General features: G+C 44.3%; 2 protein-coding genes across 3 annotated transcripts in view; both read right to left on the reverse strand.

Annotated features, from left to right (window-relative positions):
• The window catches only part of TTF2 (transcription termination factor 2), a 40,620-nt gene extending 37,411 nt beyond the window's left edge, over positions 1 to 3,209 (reverse strand). For both annotated transcript variants that reach the window (XR_007126510.1, XM_047724625.1), the window contains exons 1-3: positions 3,131 to 3,209; positions 2,948 to 3,050; positions 253 to 339 (exon numbers count right to left, since the gene is read on the reverse strand). Coding sequence is in view for 1 of the 2 variants with exons in the window: in XM_047724625.1 (XP_047580581.1) it covers positions 253 to 339; positions 2,948 to 3,050; positions 3,131 to 3,158 (218 nt within the window). In the remaining variant the exon portion in view is untranslated. The remainder of the gene's footprint in view (positions 1 to 252; positions 340 to 2,947; positions 3,051 to 3,130) is intronic.
• An 18,693-nt stretch (positions 3,210 to 21,902) lies between these two features.
• The window catches only part of CD101 (CD101 molecule), a 37,691-nt gene continuing 31,767 nt past the window's right edge, over positions 21,903 to 27,826 (reverse strand). Inside the window, 1 exon segment of the mRNA XM_047724905.1 lies at positions 21,903 to 24,414. Coding sequence (XP_047580861.1) covers positions 24,179 to 24,414 — 236 coding nt within the window. The 3' untranslated portion in view covers positions 21,903 to 24,178.

Consider the following 27,826-nt stretch of genomic DNA (forward strand, 5'->3'; position numbering starts at 1 on the left):
CAGTATTGGCTACTGAAGAGCTGGAGAGGGAGGAAGGAAAACCAATTGATCTGAAATTAACCAGATTCTCAGATCAACCACTTGCTCAGCAGTGAGGAATGACAAGCTCAGTAGGCATTCAATACACACAGAAATCCTCTTTGTTAAAAATTGTTTTTACAGAATAGTCAGTTCTAGAAAACATACCTGGCTGTAACTCTTCCAGGGAAAGAAAGAAGCAAATACACGAAGATTTTCCCTTTGGACACTTACCTATATTCTTCCTTGCCTGGCAGCAGAAGCAAACCCTGAAGCCCTACCACACAGTCCTCATGCAATAAACAATGAGAAACAGGAACACTAGAGGGGAGGGGGGAAAAAAAGGAAATTTTGTTTTAGGAGATAATAGAAATTAGCATTCTAAAATTCAATCCAATCTATGGGTTTTATTTATTTATTTTTGAGTGTGTGTGTGTGTGTGTGTGCGTGCGCACGCACATGTGTGCATGCCCTCGCATGCATGCACAAGGGAAGGGCAGTGGGAAAGAGAGAATCTCAAGCAGGCTCTACACCCAGTGTGGAGATCGACCCAGGACTCGTTCACATGATCCTGAGAGCATGACCTGAGCCAAAATCAATAGCCCAATGTTAAACTGACTGAACCACCCAGGCACCCTTAAACCATGGGTTTTAAACATAAGAATGCATGTATGACCTCCACTAGGTTTGTAAATCCCATACATTTGTACATCTATGCACATCCCTCTGGGAAAGGCTCCACAGCTTTCATTTTTCTTCACTCTCCCCTAAAGACAGGATGATGATAAATACACCTTTCTCCTGATGACTCAATAGCTCAAAACTACACTGTGTTTGTGACCTCTATGTTGTGAGACACTCACAGCTGAAGTACCTAAGACTGGCTATGAATTTTCCCCAAGTTCTTCCATCATCCCTCGTCCTATAACAATCTGTTTAGGGGCAGGCTCTCCTAACCTGCTTCATGCCTGGCCTAAGTTTTCTAACCCTCCTTTTCCAGTTTATGATGAGCGAATGTATATAGAACATTTGAGGTGACACAGTTTTGAGTGAAGACCTAAAGTGCTCTCATATGATGTGGGGCGCTTGTTTCTTTCTTTGCTTTGTTTATATTGTGGTTATCAGACATATTCCAAATTGGCCAAGTTTATTAAGTAACTGTCAAGTCAGATATTATATTGTACTAGTTTGAGAGCAGTGCATTTGCATAAATGATATTCTATATAAATGTTTGTTTCTTTTTTTTAATGATTTTATTTTCAAGTTACCTCTCCACCCAACATGGGGCTCGAACTCTCAACTCCGAGATCACATGCTCCACCAACTGAGCCAGCCAGGCGCCCCAAAGGTATGTGTCTTTTAACATAAAGCTGAGTCTTATGCTATAATTAATGCTTAGTTCCTTCAAGTCTGAACATGCTTCCATGTTTCATGAAACTTGAATGAGGTACAGAACCTAAGAAACTTGGTATAGAAATTAGGAATAAATAGTAAATCCTGACTTAATGATATGTTGTTGATAGCTTAACTGGCTTATCCCTTCTATTTTAAGATCTAACACTGCTTTTTTCAAAACCATTTCGTATTTAACTAAATTGGGTTCCGATAATTTCTTTCCAATAAAAGGACAACTAACTAAAAGACTAAGAAAGTATTTTCTCTGAAAATTTATCTGCCAAATCTGAAGACAGATTCAAATTCCTTCGCTTAGTTTCAAAGCACAACAAAGACACAAATCATCTAATCATGTAAGGGAAACATAAGTTAATACATACATGCTAAAAAATAATTTATTTTCTAGTATTGATATCCACTTTATGCCTTACAGCAGATGGAGAGAATTCATGTTTCTCTACCAAATTCAGTAGAGAGCAAGAAAAATGTTTAATGTGATTAGGTTTAAAAATTCACATAGGCTGTGGACCTTATTAACACTTTATGACAACAATATTACTTTTCTCACTTTAAGGAGATGCTTAACATTTCTGGGCCTCAGCTTCCAATTTTGTAAAACCAGAATGTTGATCAGGTATCTGATTTTCTTTCAGCATTAATCCCGAAAGTAACCTGTTTCTTTGGATTATCAATCTTACACCTTAAATGCAGAGAATCCTTTTTTTTTGAGAGAGAGAGAGAAACAGAGAATCTTAAGCAGGCTCCACACCCGATGCACGGCTCCAAGCGGGACTCTATCTCAGGACCCTAAAATTATGACCCCAGCGGAAATCAAGAGTAAGATGCTTAACCAGCTGAGCTACTCAGGCGCCCCAGAGAATCCTCTTTTAAAAAGTAGTTGACAGGGGCGCCTGGGTGGCTCAGTGGGTTAAGCCTCTCTGCCTAGGGCTCAGGTCATGATCTCAGGGTCCTGGGATGGAGCCCTGCATTGGGCTCTCTGCTCAGCAGGGAGCCTGCTGGCCCCTCTCTCTCTGCCTACTTGTGATCTTTCTCTCTGTGTCAAATAAAATAAATAAAATCTTTAGAAAAAAAAAAAAAAAGAGTTGACAATCTGACCACCAGCGAGTTTTAACCTCAAACATTTAAAAACAAATTCGGCCTGAAACTAGTGCAAAACAAGAACCACTTATTTTCTACTACATCTGCATGTCCTCACTTAGCAGGGAGAAGCAATGTCCTAGCAGAAGGCCTGGCAAACAAGAAGAAACCCAGAGCGGGAAAGAACCAAAAAGGTTCCAGATGTAGTCGACCCTCCATTTTACAGGGGGGCGAAATAGAGGCCCAGAGAGGGTGCCCAGGGCCAAAGAGCAAGGCAGGAACGGAGCGCCTCCTGAAGACGCCACGCTGTCCCGGGACCACCAAGTACTTAAAGGCCCTGGCTGCAGAGACCAGGGTCGCACCTCTCCTAGTGCCAGTGGCGCAGGGCGGAGGGGAGCTGGCGGTGGCGGGCAGTCATGCCCAGCTCGAGACTTACTCGGCGGCCAGCACGAAGCTACAGGTATTAGCCGGGCACACGTAGAAGCTCTTTCCTTTATTCGGGCCATCGCGGACGCCGGTCTTGAGAAAGCAGACGCTCCCTGAAAATAGGAGGTTGACAACGATTACGCCAAGCTACACCGACACATCCGGGAACCCTTAAAAGACCCAGGCCCCTTACCATGCTCCGAGCACCTAACCACTTCCATGAGCGCTCAGGTCTCCAAATCCACGGAGCCCACCCCCAACGCCTGCTTCCGCCTTTTACCCCGCCCTCCTCGCTCAGGAGCCAATCAGCATCCACCTTCTGCAGGCTCAGCCCCCATAATTCACCGCGCGGGACCTTCACCAACCACTTTCGCGGGCGCCCTGAATTTAAATAGTGGGGCGTGGCTTGGGCGGCGGGATGGTATTTCGGAGGAGGGGGGGCGTTCCCGGCGAGGGGCTTTCCGGGGGAGGGGCTTCGCTTGGCAGGTAGGGGGAGTGGACCCGGCGAGGCCGAGGCCGGGGAAGACCCGGGTTTATAATTGAGACCCGGAGGCGGCCCTAGAGGGAGCGCGTGTTACACCTGCAGAGGGGCCTTCTGCAAGGAAGGCTCCCTTCTCCCGGTGGCAGACGGTGCCCGGAGCTTCGCGGTGGTCTCCGAGCCCTGTCCTGGGGCTCGGTCCCTTGGGAGGCAAGGCCGGGAGAAGCTGCTGCCGTGAGTGGAGCCTGTGAATTTGCAGGGCTGGGGTGCGGTGGTGTGCGGGCTCCTGGGCGCGTCCCTTCAAGCTGCACGGTGAACCGAGAAGTCTGGGGGAGAGCAGCTGTGAAGACTTCTGCAGGGAACCCCCCGCCCCAGCAGTCCTTTAAGTTTGCCTTGGGCTTTAGACTTCACAAAGTGCTCGCGCATCCCCGTCTCTCTTGACTTGACAGCCTGGTGAGATGGGCAACATGATAAGGAAGGCCTCGAGAGGTTCACAGAAATTTGAGAGACTCAACCGAGGTCATAGAATTAGTGAGTGGGCGATTCGCCGACGGGTGCCCAGGGGACTTCGCAGCTGCTTCCTGTGTGTACTGAATGTTCTCTGGGCCCTCCTGGTGCAGGAACCCTGAGTTTTACAAGTCAAAGTGGAAACAGCAGGGAAAAAATAGGTAACCTTTAATGAAAAGTACTCTGTATTTTTTGTATTGTTAAACTTGTCTTATTAGTATGCTTTTGTGTTAAAAATCGAGTCTGAAGATAAATAAAAGAAAGGGAACTGTATTTGAAATGGTGATCAGAGCTATTAGTTAGTAAAAAGGGAGAAATAGAAATCAGAGACTTATTGCAACAGAGATGGATTCATATTACAGCTATCGAGGACCATATGCCCAGACATCTGGTGTGGCACATGCAACTGTTCTTAAGGGACAGTAGGACAGAAAATCTGTAATGTCTAGGAAATCTGGGTTATATGATAAATATAAGTGGTGGGGAGACAGGAGGCAGAGGCTCCTGGAAGGGAGACAAACCTGAGGTGTCATTATTAATTAAACAAGTACTTATCAAACAGCTTTTCCTGTGCCCAATGTGAGCGAGGTGCTTGGGAAACAGAATTCGTTTATTCACCCACAAAGTCTGAAACAGTTATTCTAACCACAAGGAACTCAGTATATGAAGGAGGCTGAGTGAACGCATAGCGAACACTTAAATAACAAAGTAAAATAGTATTTAAATGTCAGGATGAGTGGAGTTGTAAACTCTGTAAGGCTAGATAAAGGAACCAAAGTGGAGGTAGTTTATACATAACTACCTCTCTGAAACACCTATAAACTTAGAGATAAGGCAGGAACAAAAAACAAATAAGTAAAGGCATTTTCTTTTCTTTAAACCCAGATTATAATTCTCGCGTTGAGAGATTTTGTGTACATATCTTCTCGATGCTCTATTGGGAGAAGTAGAGCATCAGTACTGGAGCTGCAGGATGAGGAGCGTGGTAATTTCATTATTTCTGGAGTAAATAAGCCTTCTGGAACAAAGAAGACAAAATCAGAGCCTCTTAAATATCCCGTTTTCTTCTGCAGGATATAAAGCAGTGTTTCGCATCCAAGCCCATGGAAGTGTACACAGCCAAATTACAGAAAGGGGTAATATTTCTTCCATAAATTTGGGATATGCCAGATCAAAATGTTCAGGCTTCAGGAAATTTATCCCACCTAACCATATCTGTAGGAGTGAGAAAACAAATAAGGTGATCTTTGGGTGAAATGCGGCCATAATGTTGGCATAAACTGTAATGAATTATGTAATATATGCTTTTCAAAATATACATTAATGTACGTGTATTAACTTTTATTCTTAACATATAGGTTTAATTTATATTCTAATTAGCCTGCAGACCCCTGGAGAGAACGCCTTTCATCGACCTCTCTTTGGAGTAAAGTTGAGAGTTTCACTTTGTTTCCCTTTAAAGCTTGATTTATTCAAAAGGAATGCTTCTGCTAGGTTCTAGAGCCAGATGGTTTAAATCCACAAGGTAATGATCCAGTAAATTCTTTCCCTGTGGGGCTGGTCAGATGCAAAGTATACGATGGAATTGTTCTAAAACTGAATTGCGGTAATTGCTGCGTAACTGTAATACAGTTACCAAAACTTGGACAACTGTATATGTTAGGGAATTCTATGGTATCTAAATGATCCCTCAATAAAGCTGTTTAAAAACAAACAAAGAACTTAATGTATGAGTCATGCCAGAACATCTGCCTGGAAAATAAAAGCTAAGATCATCTCGGTATTTTGACATCCTAAGGAAATAGAATTGGTGAAGGAGTAAAATAGTAAACATTCGTTAGTTTCGGATAGTGTAGCTCCTTATGCAGCCTAGTCCTCTGACCTATGGAATAAAATATCAAATGATGCAAACACTCATTGGAAATCTTGGGAAAATGAAAGAGTTCTGTTTCCCTCTGGTCAGCATTGTGCTGGCTGGCATATAGTAAACAGGGCAGCCACCTGTAAGGTACTAGAAATGAGAGGATCAGCTCCAAGTCACCACCTTGATGTCCTTGTCACTCTCTGTATTGTTTAAAAATAATCAGTGAGGGACGCCTGGGTGGCTCAGTGGGTTAAAGCCTCTGCCTTCAGCTCAGGTCATGATCCCAGGGTCCTAGGATCAAGCCCTGCATGGGGCTCCCTGCTCAGTGGGGAGCCTGCTTCTCCTTTTCCCACTCCCCCCTTTGTGTTCCCTCTCGCTAAATCTCTGTCAAATAAATAAAATCTTTTTAAAAAAATAATCAGTGATCTCAAGTTATTTGTAAAATTCCAGCTTCTGTGCAGCCTTTGGCTTTACTAGGTATTTTAGTAATTAAATTGCTAAAATGTGTTTTTCCAATCGGCTGGTAATTCTAAGAAATATATTTTGTTTTCTGAACTTCTGTCTTTCAGGGGTTTGGCTTAATTTTGGGGATGGGGTGGGTTTGGGAGAAGTAAGTACTTCAGAATGTCAGATAAAGGATATTTGCCCAGGAGGCACACAATTACTCATGGGAACCACACAGCACACTATTTTCTGACAAGTATTCTGAGATGTGTTTTCACATGCATTTTCACACTTGGTTCTCACACTGACCTTGGCAGTGAGTATTCTTTTATTCCCATTTTAAAGAGTAGAACAGTCATTAGGAACTTACCTCAACACCATGCTCTTAACCGCTAACTTACAGAGAGCCTCTGCTTGAACTTTGGGACCAGGTGGGGCCCATACATTAATCTCGTTTGGGCTCAAAGTCACAAAGCTGACTGACACCAGGCAGATCAGGGGCTGGAAGCTATTTTTTGAGATTCCCAATCCAGTTCTGGCCCCTACAGTTTGTGTTTGTTTGTTTGTTTGAAGCATAAATTATTCAGCGATCCATTCAGATATTTAACCTACACACAGCCAAGCACTGAGATATTTGTGGTATACAGACAGGGCTCAACAAAAACAAGGTCGTTAAAAAAGCGGGGCACGGGGTGGCGGGGGGGCAAGCCGAGTGGCGCCATTTTATAAATGACCACGAGGTGGCGGCATAGGAACAAAAACTAAACACAAAGCTCTCTTGTGCTGTTTCATTCTTTTTGTCTAAGGGTATGTAATGGTAACTCAATTTCCTTCCATATTGTGCCTTTCAAAGATATTGATGAGGGAGCAGGAGGCTGGCTGAAGACAAAGCAAAAGCTGGCACCTTGCACCGCCTCTCTATCCGCTCCCCCTCCGTAATATGTGTAGCATTCCTCAGGCACCCCCGACTGCCATAAACAATAAAACAAATAGCTAACTTGGGAGATCACAATCCTGCAAGACAGGAGTCTCCCTTGCTTTACAAATGTCCTAGAGATCTACAAACAAAGAAGTTACCTTATCAATAGCACAAATTTCCAGAGGCAAATAACTCCTTTCCTCAAGCCCTGTGTCTCCCTCCCCACCATAAACGAAACTGAAGGAGGCTGAGATAGAAGGGAATGTAAATATAGTTAAATCTCTTCTGAACTAAATCTCACTAACAAAGACGATTGATAGCAGGATTGTGACATCCCACCAAAAATCTCCCAACTATCTTGATGTTAATGGCTGGTCTAAAGACAACTTTGATTAAGCTGCAAGGGCAAGGCCTCCGGTAGGCCTCCGGATATCCTTGTAGCCTTCTTTAGCATATGAAAGCTCCGTTGAAACCTCCCTTCCCCTTCCCCTTCCCCAACCGCAAGGTACATAACCTGCCATCCCTCACAACCCGGGGCAGCAGCTCTTCTGCCCATGGGTCCTGTCCCCGTGCTTTAATAAAACACCATTTTGCACCAAAGATGTCTCAAGAATTCTTTCTTGGTCATCAGCTCCGGACCTCAGCCCACCGAACCTCACCTAGGTTCTTAGAACTTCATCAATATGACCGTTTTAAATTCATCCTTTGACATAGGCACTTTTGCGATGATATTATGTTAAGGATAAATCTGGTTATCATCTGAAAAGCCAAGAGACTTTACAAATTCTTTTGTTGCGCCCTATTTCTTCTTCGGCTCCAAATTTCACTCATCTTAAAATAGTGTCTCCAAAATGTTCAAAGCACCCTCTCCTTCATCTACTTTGTGTGTGTTTGGTAAGTGTACAATTTAATACTTTTTGAGTAAACTTAGGAAGTTGTGTAGTCATCATCATAACCCAGTTTTAGGACTTTTCTATCACCCCCAATATGTCCCGCAAACCTGTGCATAGGAATCCTCACTAACACTCGCAGCACCTAGCAACCACTGATCTGCTGTGTCTTTATAAATTGCCTTTTCTGGACATTTCCTGTAAATGGAGTATACAGCGTGCGAACTACCGCCTTGTCTTCTTTCATGCAACACAAAGCATTTGAGTTTTCTCCGTGTTGTGGCACGTATCCATACTTTATTCTTTTTATTGCATGAGAGTATTCCATGGTATTCATCCATCAGCTGATAAACATTTGGGTTGTTTTCCCTTTGGGGTCATTAGGAATAACGTTGTTAGGAACGTTAACAAGTGTTTGTGTGGGCGTTTGCTTTCATTGCTCTCAGGGGCATACGAATGGCTGGAATTTCTGGTCATGTGGTAAATTTAGGTTTCACTTTTTTTTTTTTTTTAAGATTTTATTCATTTATTTGACAGAGATCACAAGTAGGCAGAGAGAGGGGGTGGGGAAGCAGGCTTCCCGCTGAACAGAGAGCCTGATGCAGGGCTCGATCCCAGGATCCTGGGGTCATGACCTGAGGCAAAGGCAGAGGCTTTAACCCACTGAGCCACCCAGGCGCCCCTAGGTTTCACTTTTTAAGAAATCGCCCAACTCTTTTCCAAAGTGGCTGAACCACTTTATTTTCTCCCAAGTAGGGTATAAACATGCCGCCTCTGCACACCCTCACCAGCACTTGTTATTGTCTGCCTTTCTTTGTGATAGTCCTTCTCCTGGCTGTGAAGCGGTATCTCCTACTCGGGGTTTTGATTTGCATTTCCTAATGACTTTTGACCATTGAGCTCCTTTTCATGTGCTTATTAAGCCATCATCTTCCTCTTTTTCAGTGGTTTTGAAAGGCTTTTTCCTTTAAAGGTTTTTGTAGGAAAGTTAATCTAAAACCCAAGTAAAAATGACATCAATCGTTACTAATCCTAGGAGATCAAAGAAAGAGTTATAGTTTGTATAATGCTAAGTAACACAATTACATATATTATGATCCTAGTCATGTGAAAATGCTTGACTACAACAAACTATTAGCTTTTTCTTTTCTTTTCTTTTTTTTGAAAAGGATGGAGAACCCCTGAGCATGGGCAGAGGGAGAGGGAACAAGAGAGTCTTAAGCAGGATTCGTGGCCAGCACAGGACTGCACAAAAGGTTACATGCAGGGATTGAAGGGGGATGAAGGCGAGAGTAAAGGATTGCTGGATCTCAAGACCCTAAAATCATGACCTGAGCAGAAACAAATAGATGCTTCACCGACTGAGCCAGCCAGCCCCACAACAAACTATTAAGTTTTAAGACTATACACTGTATGGTTCTGTTCCTACGGCTTTGAGAGGTTGGGTTGGATAGGATTTTTATTTCATGCAACTCACATGTAGGATTGGAAAAAAAATTCCAAATGTCTTTACATTAAAAGCAGATGCATAGGAAAAAATAAGGAGGGAATGACCCCAGCAATAATCGTGCTAATTTAAGATGGTAGGATTATCGGTGGCTCTTTTCTTTTTTCCCATTTTTCTGTGCAGTGTGTGATGCTGTTAGCCTGTCCGCGGAAAAGCGGTTGGAGGACCCATATCTCCACACTTCAACCGCAGCTCCTCTTAAAAACTCCTTCACTTCTCAGTCTTGCTAGTTAATCCTGACCTTCCTATAATCCTTTCTTTCTTTTACTTTCTTTTTTTCCTCCCGCCCACTTTTTGGTATCTTGCTTCAAACCTTACAGCATTATTATCTTTTCCCCAATTCCCTTCATCTATACTAGTTATTTTGCTTAATTCCAGCTTTATCCTCAACCCAGATTCCAAATAACATTAGAAAGCAAGGACACTTCTTACTTGTTCCCTAAGACCCTTAACGCTTCACAAGTTACAGACACCCTAGTCCCAGGACCTCGGTGACTGTGCCCTGGTGTCACCTTGAGCTGTGTTTCTTCACGAATAACAAAGGGCACTGGAGTAGATTCCAGGTTCTTCAAGTGGAGAACGAGAGTGAAGAATCCACTCTGAAGACTTTTGCCATGAAGTTTTGAGCCTCCCCAGGTGCTGGGATCTTCAGGCTTGAGCAACTCCAGCAGAGTCCTGTCAAGCTCCCCCTCCACTTCCTTGCTGAGCTGACCTAGGGGCTGGGGCAGAACAGCCTGTCTTCTGCTGCTGTTCTTGTGTACTAGAATGTTCTTACAGAACTTATCAACCTTTTTTTCTTTTTTTTAAAGATTTTATTTATTTGACAGACAGAGATCCACAAGTAGGCAGAGAGGCAGGGAGAGAGAGAGAGGAGGAAGCAGGCTCCCCGCTGAGCAGAGAGCCCAATGTGGGGCTCGATCCCAGGACCCTGGGATCATGACCTGGACCAAAAGCAGAGGCTTTAACCCACTGAGCCACCCAGGCGCCCCACTTATCAACCTTTTAAAAACGTGAATCTGATTCCGTTACTCTTTGCTTAAAACGATTCGGTTGCTCTCCACTGAACTTAGAAAAATATTTAAATCCTCATCCTGGCCCATGTGCGGGGCAGGGGGGTGGGGGGATGTGACCTTGACCCTGTCTGCTTCTTTCTCTCTCACCCTCTGCCATTCTTTTCTGTGCCCCCTAGGTTCCAGCCACCCCGACCAGCTCTGCTTGCCTCACTGTGGCCAGCTTTGTCTTATACTAAGGCTATTGTTCATGTACTTTCTGCCTGAACTGTTCTCCTAGTTCTTTCAAAGCCTAGCCCCTAGGTCTTCAGGTCTCAGCTGAAGTATCACGTCAGAGAGAGTTTCCATGACTAGTTAATCTAAGGAGATCCTTCCTGGCTCTTCCCCACCTCAGCACCATTTGCTTTTCTGCCTAACATTGAGTTAGCTTTCTGCTGTTTCCTGTTGATGGTCTGTCTCTTCTTCATGGATTATACACATATGTGCCAAGAAAGCAGAGACTAGTTAGGTTTTGTTCCCCACAGTATGTAGAAATTCAGTACATATCTGGTAAGTGAAATAAACTATGCCATAGATCAGAAGGGACCTCGGGACACCTTGCACGCCCACCCAATCCCCTCCCACATCACCCCTAATGGATTCAGCAAAGGAACTTCGGGTCACAGCAAATTCTTTCTTAGAGTATATCAAAATGACAGTTAATTCTAATGTATACGGAGGAGGACTCTGTCTTTCCATCTGAACCTTCCACTTACTAGTAATCCGGAGTTACATATCATACACTTAATTCTTCTCAATGTCACTTTCAAATATCTGAATATGGCTCTCTGCTCCTTCCCACATCCCTCGTATTTCTACTCCTCAGAGAGTCTGTTCCAACTGCTGCAATCATTTCTCTCCCCTCCGGACCCCCTTGCCAGCACTTTTTTTTAAGATTTTTTTATTTATTTGACAGAGAGATCACAAGTAGGCAGAGAGGTAGGCAGATAGAAATGGGAAGCAGGCTCCCCGCTGAGCAGAGAACTCAACGTGGGGCTCGATCCCAGGACCCTGAGATCATGACCCGAGCTGAAGGCAAAGGCTTAACCCTCTGAGCCACCCAGGCGCCCCTTGCCAGCACTTTTCAATGAATGTTTGCTTCATTTGAGACATCGCAGGTAGAATTCAATATGAAGAATCCTGTGGGATAATTATCTCCTTTATTTTGGATATGACCATGATACACATGCAATATAAAGCAGCAAAAAAAAATTCTCTCTCCTTTCTAACAAATATGTCATGCTAGTAATTCATATCAAGTGTGCAATCAACCAGAACCACAGCTTTCATTTTTCACACATGAACTCGCATCTCCTTTACCTGGCGCATCTAATTGCCTGAACTTAACTCTGGGTTCTATCTTTCATCCTGTTAGTGTGGCTCCATCATTCTAAGCTGTCTAGATCTCTTTGAATCTTGCTCCCATCAGCTGACCTATTGGTGCCATCTCCTGACTCCGTGTCAACCGAACAGTTGACAAGCCAATTCCCTCGGACGCCATCTGAGTTGCCAAGAGAAATGCTGAACCAGGCAGAGCACTTGAGCACGACCCAGAGAGCTCTCCTCCGGGCAAACACGGCGCCCGAGGTGCCCTGCCTTGGGGGTGGTCCTTCGGGCCTGCACCGAGCAGAGCGCCAGGCTGTTCCTAGCGCCGAGAGCCTTGCAGCAGCTCACGCATGCTCTGTACCTGTCCCTTGACTTAGCGTGCAAAGCGGAGCGGAAGAGGAAGTGAGGTTAATGTGGGCGATTTTTTTCTCGGTGAGCGGTACCGGAAGCAGCCTGGAAGCTGCCGGGGGTTGTGGTTCTTCAGGACAGAGGCCCTCGACGGGCACCAGTCTAGTGATTCGTTCAGCCGCACCATCTCCCGTCTTGTCGACTTGCCTGACAGCATCTGTCACTTCCCACTTCTTATCTAATCTGCCACCTCCCTGCTGGTTCTCTCTCCAGTTTCCATGCATTTGGATGAGGGCCAGCCCGTTCTGGGTGGTGGATTTGCTCCCGTCCCACTATGAGAAGGAGGAGAGTTGGTAACCCTTTTGATGGAGATCTGAAGCGGCCTTCCTGGGTAGCCCAGGGCATCACCTTCAAAAGATGGAGCTCTTCCTAGCTCTTCGTTTCTCCTTTAGAGCTTTCCCACCCTTCCTTTCCTGGACCAACTTCCACCTTACTCTAAGCAGAAGTCCTCTGCACAGCAAACAGAGTTTCTCGTCCTCTAGGGTAGCCAGGAGAAAGCAAGGCCTATTCTCTGTGCCGAGGGGCTTGCTGCCTCTCCTGGCAACTGGAAGATTCTTCCTGTAAACAGGCAGCCTTCTTTCTTCTCCAGGTCAGCAGGTGCCTTCAGACCTGGGGATGTGACCCACCCACCTGAGCCCCAGAGAAGAGCTTGGGTGGGGTTGGGGGCTGTGAAGTTGTGCTTTCAGTGGTTTCTTGTCTTTTATTTCTGCTTTCCCACTCTTAAGCTAATTGCCTTGTTCTCTCCAATTCCTCTTTTGCTACTGCTTTCCCCACTACCCCTCCTGCCAACCCACAACACTTCTCCTTCAGTCCAGAGGAGACAAAAACAGCATTAAAGAGGGGCTGTGGAAGAGGACTCGCCCAGGCTCTGCATATGCCAGCCCGGAGCTCTGTATGCGTGTTTAAGCATCCCTTTCCAAGCTCACGCTTTTTTCCCAGATGACACAATTCCTGCTCCTTTCCTACTTGCCTACATCTGACAGGACAGCTGGAGCATGGCTAAGTGGAAGGTGGGGAAAATTCTGCCCACTTGAGCAGCTTTGCTGTTAAGCTGTATACATTACCCGAGTGTGTGCATGTGCAAAAAAAAACCCAAATAACTTACTCCCTCTGAACCCTCTGAACCATGCTAACAGGCATGGAGACCACAGTTCAACTCATTAATTACACCATCAGTTCCTCTATGGACTGAGTTGTGTCTCCCCAAATTCATGTGACAAAGCTCTATTTCCCAGTGTGATGGTATTTGGAGGTGGGGCCATTGGGAGATAATTAGGTTAAATCATGTCCTGAGGATGAGGCCCTCAGGACCAGGATTAGTGCCCTTATAAGAGATAGCAGAGAGACTCTCTTCCTGTGTGTGTGTGTGTGTTCTCTGTTTCTCTTTCTCTGTCATATGAGGACATAGCAAGAAGTTGGCAGTCTACAAGCTGGGAAGAGAGCCCTTGCCAGCTGGCTGGCATCTTGATCTGGGACTTTTAGTCTCCAGAATGGTGAGAAACTAAAGTTCTGTTGTTTAAGCCGCCCAATCAATGGTATTTTGTTATGGCAGTCTGTGCTGACGAAAACAAATTCCCAAGCTAATTATTTGCTACCTACCATAACATTTGTTTTCCAAATGTGCCATTTGCACTCAAATCTACATGCAAATTGAATTAGTTAATTAATACAGGTATAAAGTACCTCAGGATAGGAGTCTCTAGTGACTCCATTCCCCATTAATTCCCATATATTTATATATCTTCACTTGGAACTCCTGGATTAAACTACCCTGGCTCCTCATTTAACTATAAAGCACTCAGACAATTTTGTCCAAATGCTCCTCTTTCCTGAAACTTCATACTTATCTTTCTCTAAATTAGGCTCTTGGGCTGTGGACCCAAACAATGATCCCCTTTTGTAGCAAAGCCCATGCTTGCATTCCATGTCCATACCCAGTTCTGTCCACTATCATGTTAAGAATTAGAATGTCAAATGCAGGTATCTGGTTTCCTTCTTAGGGGTAGAAAGGATTAGAATGTCCAGCTTGTCGGTGATGATAATGGTGATACCTAAGATTCAAGAATTCTAACCCCCATACACGCAGATCTCTTTAACCCTTGCAACAGGCTCAATGAAGTAATGGGCTTCACCTCGTATGGGTGAGGGAAGTGGGGCAAAGGAAGATTAACTGGCAAAGATGACACAGCCAGTGATGGATGTCAGGATTTGCATACAGGCAGTCTAAATCCGGAGCTCACTGTCCTGACTTAAAAACTGGATATATTCATTGAGCATACTATCTAAAAGGAGCAAAGAGTCAAAGTAGAGAAACCTAAGAAGGAGAAGTTTAGCAGCCTCAATTTTATCTCAATGCCTCTTACTTCCCAAAAGGGCCCATGTACTGATGATTTCTTTTGTGTGAGACAATTACTAAATATCACAGTCCCCATTTAGCCTGTTGTTGCCAGGTGAGGAGTCTCTTGGTTTACTGCATTTGAATGACCCATACCCTGAATACCTTCCCTCGATCAAGAAAAGTTTCAAGCGAGGAATTTGGACCTGAAACTTAGATTTTAGAGTTTGGTATCTTTGTGTTAGGACCCAAAGTTGGACAGAGCCATAACTCTTCTTCAGTATCAAAGCCAAGTCTAGCCACTCCAGACTCCTGTACCACTGTTCCAGCTTTGCTTTAATAGTGATAGTTTTTGAGCAGCATCCCCATTTGTCAGTTCTAGGACTAGAAGGTGTTTGGTCCACATAGAGTAATAAAGGCCATTCTGACATCAGCGCCATCTTATTAGGATGGTCCTATCTTCGGTACTGGCAACAGAAGATCCTCAAAGAATTTTCTGCTGCCAGTTTCCCTAAAGACAAGTTTGCCTAAAGACAGACTCAAGAACTTGTAGCATTTGCCTTCCATCATGGGAGCCCATAACAAAAACATGCATTGGGTTGAATGGACACCTGTGGGAACCAGGGCAAAGGGTGCCAAGAGATCCCTTGTTTTCTAATCCAAATTCCTCCTTGCATTTTTAGAGCAAATGGGCACTTAGCATGTGATAAAGCAAGCACCTATCATTATTTTTTTCTATCCCAGTGGTCCTCCTGTTTCACCTTGTGTGTACAGATCTTTGCTCAAAATGAAACGGTAGAGTCCTTACAACTAGAGGAAGCACACTGCGATAGAGAGACCATTGCTTTTGGAGTCAATGCACCTGGGTTTAAATACTAGCTCTGCCACTCATACTTAAAGGTGCAATGTTTAACTGCTTTCTCTGGTTTCTGGTTTAATCGCAGCTTCACAAGTTCGTCATAAAGATCCAGTCCTCATAACTCGTGACGGTCGCTCAGTATAGAGAACATTAACTCTTTTCTTCTTTCCTCTTAGAGGGAGTGGATGATTCCCGTTGGTTCTGCATTCCTAGCTCCTACCATATGTCTTTGCACATGCAGAATATCAGAAGATGTTTGTGGAATAAATAAATCTTATAGCCCTCTGTATTAATATCCCTCACTCTGGTTAGTCATCTAGTTGGTTCTCAAATACTTTTTTTTTTTAAGATTTTATTTATTTATTTGTCAGAGAGAGACAGTGAGAGAAAGGGAGAGAGAGCGGGGGGAGTGCAGGCAGAGAGAGAAGCAGGCTCTCTGCTGAGCAAGGAGCCTGACTCAGGACTTGATCCCAGGACCCCGGGATCACGACCTGAGCCAAAGGCAGATGCTTCACTAACTGAGCCACCTAAGTGTTCCTCAAATACTTTTTGAAAGAGAGATGTCATTTTAAAAACGTAGGTTTAAGTTATTTACACACAGTAAGTTATTTAAGTTATATATTATTATATTTATATAAGTTGTATATTATTTACAGATATTCTTCAATCTTAAGAAAATAGCTTAGTAAATTTTATAAAATTTTATATGGGTATACACCCATGAAACCACTACCTAGATAAAGATAAAAAACATTTCAGTTGCCCCAGAAGGTTCTTCATGCTACTTCCCAGCCAATACCCCTCCCGCCAGGGGAGCTGATTGTTCAGACTTATGTCACCATAGACTCCTTTGCTGGTTCTTGGACTTCAAATAAATGGAATCATATAGTGTATACCTCTGGCTTCTTTTACTAAAAAAACATGTTGTGCTATTCATCTGTGGTGTTATGTATGTCAGTAGTTTATTTTATTTATATATTATTTATTTATACTGTAGAATACTGTATTTATACTGTATTATAGAATATAATACAGAATGTTATACTGTATTATAGAATACTGTGTAGTATTCTACACTATAAATAAATTCTGTATCCATTCACCTATTGATGGAAAATGGGGTTGTTTCCAGGTTTTAGGAATGATGGCTAAAGCTGTGAGTATTTTTATATGGATCTTTTAGTGGATGTAGGTATTCATTTCTCTTGGGTAAATGCAAGGAGCAGAATTGCTAGATCATAGGGCAGGTATGTGTTTACCTTTATCAAAAACTACCAATCTATTTTACAAAATAGTTGAACTATTACACTGTTACCAGCAACATATTAAGTTCTGGTAACTCTAAGCTTTTACCTGTGTTTGGTATTTGATATTGTCTTTTACATTTTAATTATCCTGATGAGAGAGATATCTCATTGGTGTCTTACTTTGCAGGTTGCTGATGAATGATGATGTTGACCATCTTTTCAGATTCTGTGTCCTTGGAGCTGCACAACTCAAATCTCCCTTCAAGAGAACCTTCTGCAGGAAACATAGCTGACTGACAGCTTCTAGCAGCTAGATCTTGACATCCGTCACCATGCTCATGCCTATGCCACATTTTCCCAGTTCTGCTTTCCGTCAAAGACTAAGCATGGCAGGGATACTAGAGCTAGGCCATTTCTGCCCAGTGGAGCACTCCTCCAACAGCCAAACTTTATTCAAGATACTCCCATCAATGGCCCAGAATATCTCAAAATTACACTGAATCCAAAGTTCTTCCTACATAATCCTCCTTCCTTCTCTGTTTCCTTTAAAAGATGTCCAACCTGCCCCAGTCCAGGCTCTCCCTACCTCTCCTGCTCCACCCCCTTTTCCTTCATAAGCATTTCCCTCAGTAGACCCACTGCATGTCTAATCCCATCTTGGCATATGTTTCCTGAAGCCTGAACTGATACATATGATTACTGACAGTTCTGATAACTCTCTTTTATAAAATCCCTTGTTCAAGTCCTTTACTTATTTTTAAATTGAGTTTCAGACTCCTCCTCCTTTTAAAAAAAAATGGATGTATAGGAGTTCTGTATATATTCTGGATGTAAGTCTTCGTTAGGTATGTTTGATGACTATCTTCCCCCCATCCATGCCTTATATAATCACTTTATTAATGATGCCTTTGATGAACAGAAATATTTTATTTTAGTGATGTCCAATTAATTTTTTCTTTTGTAGTATAAAACATGAAGTAGATGTCAAGATTCATTTTTTTTTCATACAATTATCCAATTGTATCAGCACCACTTACTGGAAGAATGATTTCCCTACTGCAATGGCACCTATAATGGAAATTAGGTAAATTAACATATGTAAGTATATTTCTGGATTCCATTCTCCTCCATTGCTGTTTATACCTGTACCTATAACACACTGTTTGTTTGTTTTTTTTAAATACTATCACATTTTGAGGCGCCTGGGTGGCTCAGTGGGTTGAGCCACTGCCTTCGGCTCAGGTCATGATCTCAGGGTCCTGGGATCGAGCCCCGCATTGGGCTCTCTGCTCAGCAGGGAGCCTGCTTCCTCCTCTCTCTCTGCCTGCCTCTCTGCCTGCTTGTGATCTCTCTGTCAAATAAATAAATAAAATCTTTAAAAAAAATAAATACTATCACATTTTATTTATTTATTTTTAAAGTAATCTCCATGCTCAACATGGGGCTCAAACTCATCACTCTGAGATCAAGAATCGCATGTTCCACCAAATGAACCAGCCAGGTGTCCCATAACAGACTTTTTAAATTATTATAGCTTCATAGAACTTCCTGGAATTTGAGAGCGTAATTCCTCCAACTTTTTCTTTTTAAATATTGTCTATCCTAGATTATTTATATTTTTATTTATTATTAGAATGAGTTAGCCAATTTCTAAAAATTATCTGGGATTTTCATTAGGATTCCATTAAATGGATTCCATTAAATTAAATCAGGGTTTCTTATACTCAACACTATTGAAATTTGGGGCCAGGCAATTCTTTGCTATGGGGAAAGGTGTCTGTCCTGTGCATTGGGGGAAGTTAGCAGCATCCCTGGCTTCTACCCACTAGGTACCAGTAGCAATCCCCTACCCCAGGCTGTGCCACACAAAAACATGCTTCCATAAATTGCCTAATGTCCTTCGGAGAGCCACAACTGCCATGCCCTCCCTCCCCCACTGATAACCACTGCATCAACTCTATAGAACAGTTTGGAGAAAATGGACCTCTTAACAGTATTGAGACTTCCAATCCACAAGAATGGATTATCTCTCCATATAAAATTGAAGCACACACTTTCAACAACCTGTACCATTGTGACCTTAAAGGCATAATGAATTTGGGTTTTCATTTACTGGTTATTTAATGACATATGAACTTATTCATACCTCCTATCCAAAGTGGTCTTCCATCTTTTCAAATGGTTTAATGTGACAATTAAGCTTCTAGTCAAAATACCTCTATTTGAAAGTCAGAGCTGATCCAGAAGGAGCCTTGGATTTAAAGATGATATGGTAAAAACTGCAAATATCTAACAAGTAAAATAAACATAAAAGCAAGGATCAAAAAAATAAGGTAAGGGAGCCTGGCTGGTTCAGTCAGTGGAGCATATGACTCTTGATCTTGGGGTTGTGAGTTCAAGCCCCACATTGGGTATAGAGATTACTTAAAGATAAAATCTTTAAAAAAAAAAAAAAGATAAGGCAGGGGCACCTGGGTGGCTCAGTCTGTTAAGAATCTGCCTTGGGCTCAGGTCATGATCTCAGGGTCCTGGGATGGAGCCCCGTGTAAGCCTCTCAGGGGGCTCCCTGTTCAGTGGGGAGTCTGCTTCTCCCTCTTCTTCTGCCCCTCCCCCTGTTCATGCTCGCTCGCTCTCTGTCTCTCTCTCTCTCTCTCTCTCACAGACTCTTTTTCAAATAAACAAAATCTTTTTAAAAAAAAAAGATAAGACAAAGGGAAAGCCAGGTAAGTGAAAAGATATTAACTCTCTTACCTCTTCACTTACCAATAGAAAATCAGGTAAACAAATATTTACTAAACAGAAAAAGAATCTCATGTTATCATTATATTTAACAATATACATTAACTACCTCTATGAACTTGATGTGATACTTGAATCTTTCTGATAATTTTTTTTCAGTCCTCAAACCTCACAAAATTGATTTTATCCCTGTTAAACGAATTAGGAAAATGGAGATTATTTCCTGAGGTTGGCTGCCCTGCTTCACCTTGGTACTGTCCCAGGCCTCACTCAACCCTTACCCATCATCTATGCTGCTGCTCTTTCAATTCTCCTAAAGGAGAATTCCTTCCATGCTAAATAACATTCAATGACTCACCATTGTCCACCAAATAAAGTCCAAGTTTTTAATGCATGTTCAAGATCTGTTCTCCTGCCCCTCCTCACTCTAACCTTTCCATACGTGTATCTCTCATTGCTCCATACATCTGACACTTAAATCAAACCAAAGCTATTCTACATACTTTGCTTTTCATGGAGCTCCCTCTGCCTCCAGACTACTATTTATCCCAACTTCTCCCCTGTCAAAATATTTCCTGACTTGAAAGCCTAGTTCAAACGACATCTTCTTTGTGAAGTTGTGTCTGATTTCTCAATTGCCACAGCACTCTACTGCATTAGGGGTAAAAATTAATAGCCAACCAAAGTCCCAGCTGAGGCTGCAGGGAATGCAAACTTCCCTGGGCCAGTCTGATGAGTGGGCGGACACCCCAGAAGTACAATTTGCAAGACTCAGCAGCAGGGGAGATAGGAGGCCTGGGAGGAAGATGTACTCACAGGTTCCCAGGAGCTGAGTGGGGGGGAATGGAAAACAGCATGATGTCTCTCTCTCCCAAACTGGGCCCAGACTGACTGGGGTCTGGTCCCTGTGGAGCAAGGAAGTACTGGGCAAAAGCTACAGGACCTGTTTTTACAATCTTTGGAGACATGGGGGCACAAGCAATTTTGGATTCATTTGCAATCCAGAGTGCGACATGAGGACAGAGTGAAGGTGCTTTTCCTTGCTTACCATGGAACACCGTCCAGCTTTGATACCTCGTACACTCTAGCATCCTAGCTGCAGTGGGAGCCCAGAGATATGAACAGAGCAGCAGGAAACCATGCAGGAGTGGACTTGTTTGTGAGTTCATATGAATTCCCAGAATGTTATGGAATTCCCAGAAATACTTGAAGAACACTTTATAGAAGGCCAACAATCTGTGTAAGTAGCTTGGGGGCAAAAGTCTATAGAATTTGATTATCTTTGATTTAATTGCTTTTATGTGCACAGACAGATGAGGCCTGAAAAAAACTTGGTTATGCCCATATGCATTTATGACTTGAAACGTTTTAAAACTTATCTCCATGTAAGTGTCTGATTCTATGCTCCACCACCATGCAAGGTGGATATTATCATTACCAGATGTTCCCCATCGCTGTGCTTTGAGCATAGTGTCTACTGTGGGAAGACTCTAGGATTGGGTACCAGCAGACCTATATCAGGGCTCTCTCTCTTCTACACATGGCTGGATGATCCTGGATCAACCCAGACCCTCTAAGCATCCCTGTCTCTCCTGTAGGACATGGTAACAGTCTCTTTTGCATGGGGGTGCCCTGAAACTCTGAGACGATGAACAGCTTCTGTGCAACTGTAAGAATGTATTATGGCCTTGACTTTCTACCATTGTATCCATATTCTGCCATACATCAGCTATTTCCTATACATTATCCATAGACTAAAAAGAATGAAAACCGCCTACATATGCCTTATACACGTCCGTGTCATCTCGTCCTGCACAGAGCAGGAGGGCCTCCAGGGTGATGAGTTTTCCCTCTCTAAGAGGAGTGTAGCAGAGGATTCGAACTTCACAACAGCTTGGACCAGACACCAATCTGGAGGGCCTCAGATTATTCTTCAGTTAATCGTGTATATAACAGATTCCCCGTACACTAGGCCAAGGGTCCCAGGAACACAGTGCATGGTTAAGACAGAACATAGCCACTAAACAGGGTAGGGTCGGAAAACTTTTTCTGCAAAGGGCCAGAAAGTAAACATTTTAGGCATAGAGCCTCTACGGCAACTACCCACCTCTCCTGTTTTATGATGACAGCAGCCTGGGTAATGTGCAGGCAAATGGGAGAGGCTGTCTTCCCGCAGCTCCTAGTGTGCAAATGGGTGGTAGGCTGCTCAGCCTGCGGGCCATAGGCAGCCAACCCCCGAGACCGTTTTGCTCTGTTGCCGAGGAGGACTGAAAACCCAAGACGCTGAAAGGAAAACCAGGTGCTTACATAGAAGGAATGGAAAAGTTGAAATCAGTGAATAAAAGTCAAGTTCTCCACTGAGTGTTAGAGAGTAAAATGGAACATTTTACCATTTCCAACGGCACCTCATTGGAAAGAGAAGAGGTTTCGCGTAAAACGCCGATTGATTTGGGTGAACACAAATTTTAATCGGTTTGGAAAAGAGAAAAGACGACTTTGGGGTTTAGTTGCCTAAAAATTCATGATGGGCCAAAGAGCGCAACGTGGCTTCTGAGAACATGTGGCGTGCTGTATGAAGGCACAGGATCCGGGAGAGACAAGGTGATGATCCCAGGGGACTAGAGCTGTGTCTGGCTGCATCCCCGCTGGATTCCTCACACCTATCCCAGGCCAGGCACAAGGAGGTGCTCCCTGGGGAATAAGCGGTCCCAAGCTTGGCTCTGGGCGGCGCAGTTGGTCATCTGCGAGTCTGCTCTGTGCCTTGTCCGGGCTGGATCCAAAGGTGAAGAAACGGCCGGTGAGCTCTGAGCCGAAAGGCTGGACCCAGGTGAGAGGAGAGGGAAGGAGTCAGGGGAGAGAGGACCCCAGGCAGAGGGCAGCACTAGAATCCGTTCTCATTATCTGATGGGGTTCGATTCTGCTCCCTTTTCCTTCAAAATCCCAATTAAAATTTCTGGGGCGGGGGGGACAAGGGGCATCACACTTTCTAAGAAGTCTTACCTTTAGCTTTGTTTTCTGAAAAATATGCCACCCTCCCTTTGAGAAAAGAGACAAATGCATTGACACATTTAAGGATACACTTGGGATATTTTAAATGAGCCTATAAAGGGAGATGAACAGAAGGGACATAGAGGTCTACACTGGGAGTTCTCATAGCCTCCGATGCTCCCCTTGCAAAGGAACTAATTATGTTTGGAGAAGACGTGTGCTTGATAAAATAATTAAAATAAATGCTCTCCTTAGAAATGCAAATTAGCGAGTGTTAAGCAACCCTGTTGGTCATATAGATAATAAATAGATGGGTTTTCTCAAGTCTGTTACGCCACACTGATTGATTTCCAATTCTGGCTCCAACAGGCCCAGAACGGCTTCTGAAACAAAGGTGAGGAGACCTCAGGCCCAGTGGGAACCGTTGTTGTATCCTGAGGGCCAATGTTGAAAACCTTAAGCCAGGACACTCCCGAACCACACCTCACCCTACCCTCGACTATTCCTGGCTGAGAATAGGTGACCCCTGAGGAACCAGACTTGACCCACTGCTTCCCACGAGCTCTTAGCCGCTGCTGGGGGAGGACAGGGCAGGGGCACTGTTCCTCCTCCTCCATCGATAACTACCACAATGCCCTGAGCTACTACTAATGCTGTCTGGTCACAGAAAATAAGGCCTTGGCTCAGAGCCAGGACCCAGATGGATCTTTTAGTGTGGGGAGGAAGGGGAGGTATGAGGCCTTAGGGGCTGATCAGACGACTCTTACTTAAAAAAAAAAAAAAAAAAGTTTTCTCTTAGCAATGACCTAATGCTAATAGACAAGAAAGAAAGAAAGAAAGGGAGAGAGAGACAGAGAAAGAAAGGAAGGAAGGAAGAGCAAAGAAGAGAAGAGAAAAGAAAAGAAAAAGAGGAAGGGGGAGGAGGAGGAAGGAAAGGAAGAAAGAAGAAAGAAAAGATAGGATAGGTTAGGAAAGGAAAGGAAGGGAAGAAAATAGAAATTCAGACTACAAGATGCTTTACAGCTTCATGGAAAGACCAATATTGATCAGGGACCCTCTACACAGAGCTTGTTCTTGCAAAGCATTCATAGATGGGATGAGGGAACGATGGGCGTTCTGCTTTGAGGGAAGTCACACTCACCTTGCAAGACAGATGAGATATGAATGAAGGGCACATCCCTAATACCCTTTTGCCTTGCTGACATCAAGGCCCTTCCTACACCTGTAATCTGGGGGCAAAGGATGCCCAAGGGCCAGCGTGACTGGACCACTCGGAGTGCTCTCCTGGGAGTCAGTGACATACGGGAGGGAAAAGTAGAGGGTATTCTCACCCAGGCTTTGCTGTAGGATCTCACCAAATACCCAGGAGGCTGTGAGAGGGAGGTTCTCTCCTTACAGACAGGGACCCTGAACCTCTGTGAGGTATGGCCAGTGAAAAACAAGGTAAATCGTCTAGCTCCTGGGAGGATACAAGGGGTAGATGAGGGCAACACGCAAAGAAACACTTCATGGTGTGGGTCCCACAAACACGCTCAATAAACATTCCCTATGATTCCTAGGTAACTTGCCCAAGGCCATGGACACCAAGAAGGACCCAACCCGGATTCATTCACATTCACAAGTGGCTCAGTTCAATTCCAAAGCCCGCACTTTCCCGGGGGCTGATGGAAGCTCTCCGGATTCAATGGTCTTCCTCTTCCTCGTACCTCTGGTTTATTGTCCAGTCTCCAGTCCCTTTCAAGTCCATCCAAAGAGACTTTTCTTTCTGTGCTTTTAGACTCATTGCTGACAACTTCCTGGCCTTGTGGCAGTAGCAGAAGAGAGAAATAAGCAGAAGAATCAACAGAATGCAGGGGAAGGCCAACAGGAAATAGAGTAAAGATGTCGATGAGCAGATCCTGGAAGGAAGTGTGGGCTCTGCAATGAAAAGGAGAACGACCAAGAAGATAATCAGTCTCCAAATTCCCTGCAACAATCAACCATAAACACTTGGGGGATTTATTGTTACAGGCAATTACGGGGAAGAACCGCGGGCCCTCAAATCACAGGAGGGCAGAGAGAGGGAAGCAGTGGGGAGAAGAGAAGCCCAGAATGGTGCTTTTCCAGCCTCGCTGCCTTCACCCCAACAAGTTCCAACCGCTGGGGTTCCAATGACCTACTTAAAACCAACAGCCGCGAAGAAAAGCAAACAAAAAAAAGAAAACCTCTCCTTTAATCTTCTATCCTCAGAAAAGAGATCTATAATTCAGCCCTTGTTCTCAACTCTGTTGCTGGTCCTGAATTTTTAACTGAGTTATTCCTGCTGCTGCTTCTTATGTGCGCGTGCACACACGCTCACACCGTCTTGTCTTCCCACGACAGCACCCACGGTGAGCAGCTCCCTCCCTTCCCGACCCTCCAGATGGGTCTCCCCTGGGGCACCCTCCTTTGGGCTCCTTTCCTGTGTTGCTCTCACGATCGCCTCCCTCCGGCACACACACTCTGTACCCGAATCCTCTGGGTCCTTCTGACCCAGATCATATGACCCTCTTCCTCCCCAGGGTTATCCTTCCTGCCTCAGGCATGGTCTTCCAAGATCCTCTTCTCACATACACCTTGGTGTAGACCTCTTTTGTTCCCCCTTAACCATCACCTTGGTTTCATCCACCGTTACTTGAGTCTGCCTGATAGTGTCATTTGTTCCCGTGTCCCCTGCAGTGTCCCACACACGTGCATAGAAGCTTTCGCTGATCTGAACTGAATGGGACTGACTGCAACCACGGGGGCAAAGGATACTATATAAAGGCAGCCCGAAGCACATGACCGTCAGGCAGCTGCAGCCCGTGGGGAAGCCCCATCACACATATAGACACACAGAGCACGCACTGCACCTCCCCAGAGTGATTCCCGGCCATGTGCCCAGGGAAGCAGAGGGACAGGACTGCAGACTTTCCAAGATTCCAGGAAGCAGCTCCCGGAGTTCCTAGTCCAAGGACGGGGTTTACAGACTCTCCATGCAAAAAGACACAGGCTCAGAGAGACACCAGCTGCTAGTTGTAGTCTTCCATCTACATGTATTTACGACAGGATATTTGAAATCCGGGCTCCTCCGGAAAATCGGATGCTAATAGTAGTTGTGCTTTTATTGGAAAATTGTAATGACTATAAACACATTCTTCTTCAAAGGTGAAGTTACAGGATTCAAGGGATTATAGATTCTTAGAGATGTAAACAGCTTTACAGATCATTTCCACCAACCTCTGCTGCAAGAAAATCCCTGTTTCCTGCATTGCTGATGCATCTTGCACCGAGAAGAATGTCTCTTTGGTGGAAGTCAAGAAAGAATCTAAACATTTGTCCAACTCCTGCACTGTGAGCTCCTGAAAGACGGGTCCTACGTCTGATGCATCTTTTTACCTTGTCCAGCACTGGTCTGTGGGTCATCATGGAACTGATGAATGAATTAATTGCATGGTACAATGCTACCCACAGGAACGCAGGGGTGGAAGCCCTCATGTTGCACAGAGTAAAGATCATCATGAAACTAGACCTGCCGCAGCGCTCGGGACTCACAGGTTGCTACGGGGGTGTGGGCCTGGATTTCTCTGGTCTCATTTATATTCTCCAGCCTAATTTTGGTTTTCCCTTTTTGAAAGGGTGGACAATGATAAAGCTGGATTTTTAAATCCTTATCACCCCCATCTCGTAGCCTACCTGGACCCCTCTCTCAAGGCCCTGCTTGACTACAATAATTCTCCAGTCTTATGTGAATGTATTTGAAGGCACTGGGATAAGGAGGAGTTATAGATAGAGATGCTGAAAGAGAATGGAGCTGCAGGGAACGGTGGGTAGGAGTACGGGGTTTGACACTTCACACTACTCATACACGGGGTAGGGACTGACTACCATCCCCAAGAAACCTGGGTTCACATTCTAGCTCTTCAACTTACTGATATTGACATTAGACAAATTACTTATCCTCAACAATGATAGTTTCCTCATCGATCCAATGGGGATAATAATTTCTAGAGTTGTGATGAGATAATGCATAATAAGTTATTTAACAGAGTGCCCAGCACACTTGTTGAGTCAGCAAGAAATAAATGTAAGTTGGAAGGCTAGTGAGGATGTTAGGAAAAATCATGGGCAACTTCTCTTAAGAGATGGGACAGAAAACAGGGCTGGACCAACTGCCAACTTCTCTTAAGAGATGGGACAGAAAACAGGGCTGGACCAACTGGACCCCAACAGACACGGGTCACCTGCCTGGCCATGTTCTCCCACAGACCAAGACTCTCCCTTAAATCTCTGGTCCCTCTGTCTCCACGACTGGGTAACAGTCCACTGAGAGTCTAATGACTACTTAGTAGGAGACTCTGACTTCTCTTCCCAGTCATGGGTGTCAGAGAACTGGAAGGTGAGAGTCTACCTTGGTCTCACCGTTGTTAGACGATGGTATGATCATGAGGAGATGGGGCTGGCATACAGAAGGGGGAAAGAAATCTGGTACTTGGTTTTTTCTGCCACTGAGACTCTAACCTTCAGTATGAAGGGACTGCCAGAGGGCTTGACTGTCTTAATGGGGCGGAGGCCTACTCTGTTTGGGAGCAATCTGCCATCAAGGATGGTAAAGTGTGCTCTCACAGTGCTGGAATTGGCCAACAGCTAGGACTGTCAGCTCCAGTGCTTCTAAATTACCTCTCCTGGGAAGGCAGGGTTTGCTCTGGATCCCATGATCACCATTTTGAACCATCTGCCTCTTACCCCTATTGGGATCAGAATTAGTGACATTCCAAACCGTTAAGGTTTGGCATTTTGAATCAATCCAAGTAAGTGCCCAATGCTCAAAGTACAAGGTCTGCAAGGCAGGGCCAAAAATGTAATGAGACTACTTCATCACCAGATCTAGTTTATAACTGTCTTCCACCCACAGCCAAACACGCCACAAGGAGCACTCCTTTTTGCTAGCGCTTCAGAAATACGTACTTCAGCAGAAGAAAGATACAGGATAACGATGGGGGCTATCAACTCCTCTCTCACCTCCCACCAAGACTTTGGCAACTGTCTATGCCAAGTGTGGCCATGTGAGAGAGTTGGCTCCTGTCCAACAATAAAAGTAGGGTTAGGGAACCTGATACGAGTGCATCCCGTAACCAGTTGTGCCTGACAGCATCCTGTTTCCTTTGAAGACTTGTTTGCTCCTTCTTTCATCAAGCATTTGTGAAGTACTACATGCCAGACATTGTTGGAGGCATTGGGGTAGCATGGGTAAATTCTATGGTCATTCCAGAAACTTCAGTGTGGTAGGGGCACATATCTCCTTTGAAGGTTCACTTTCTAAGTATATCCT

The sequence above is a fragment of the Lutra lutra genome, chromosome 4 (genome assembly GCF_902655055.1).
Source record: "Lutra lutra chromosome 4, mLutLut1.2, whole genome shotgun sequence".
Lineage (NCBI taxonomy): Eukaryota > Metazoa > Chordata > Mammalia > Carnivora > Mustelidae > Lutra > Lutra lutra.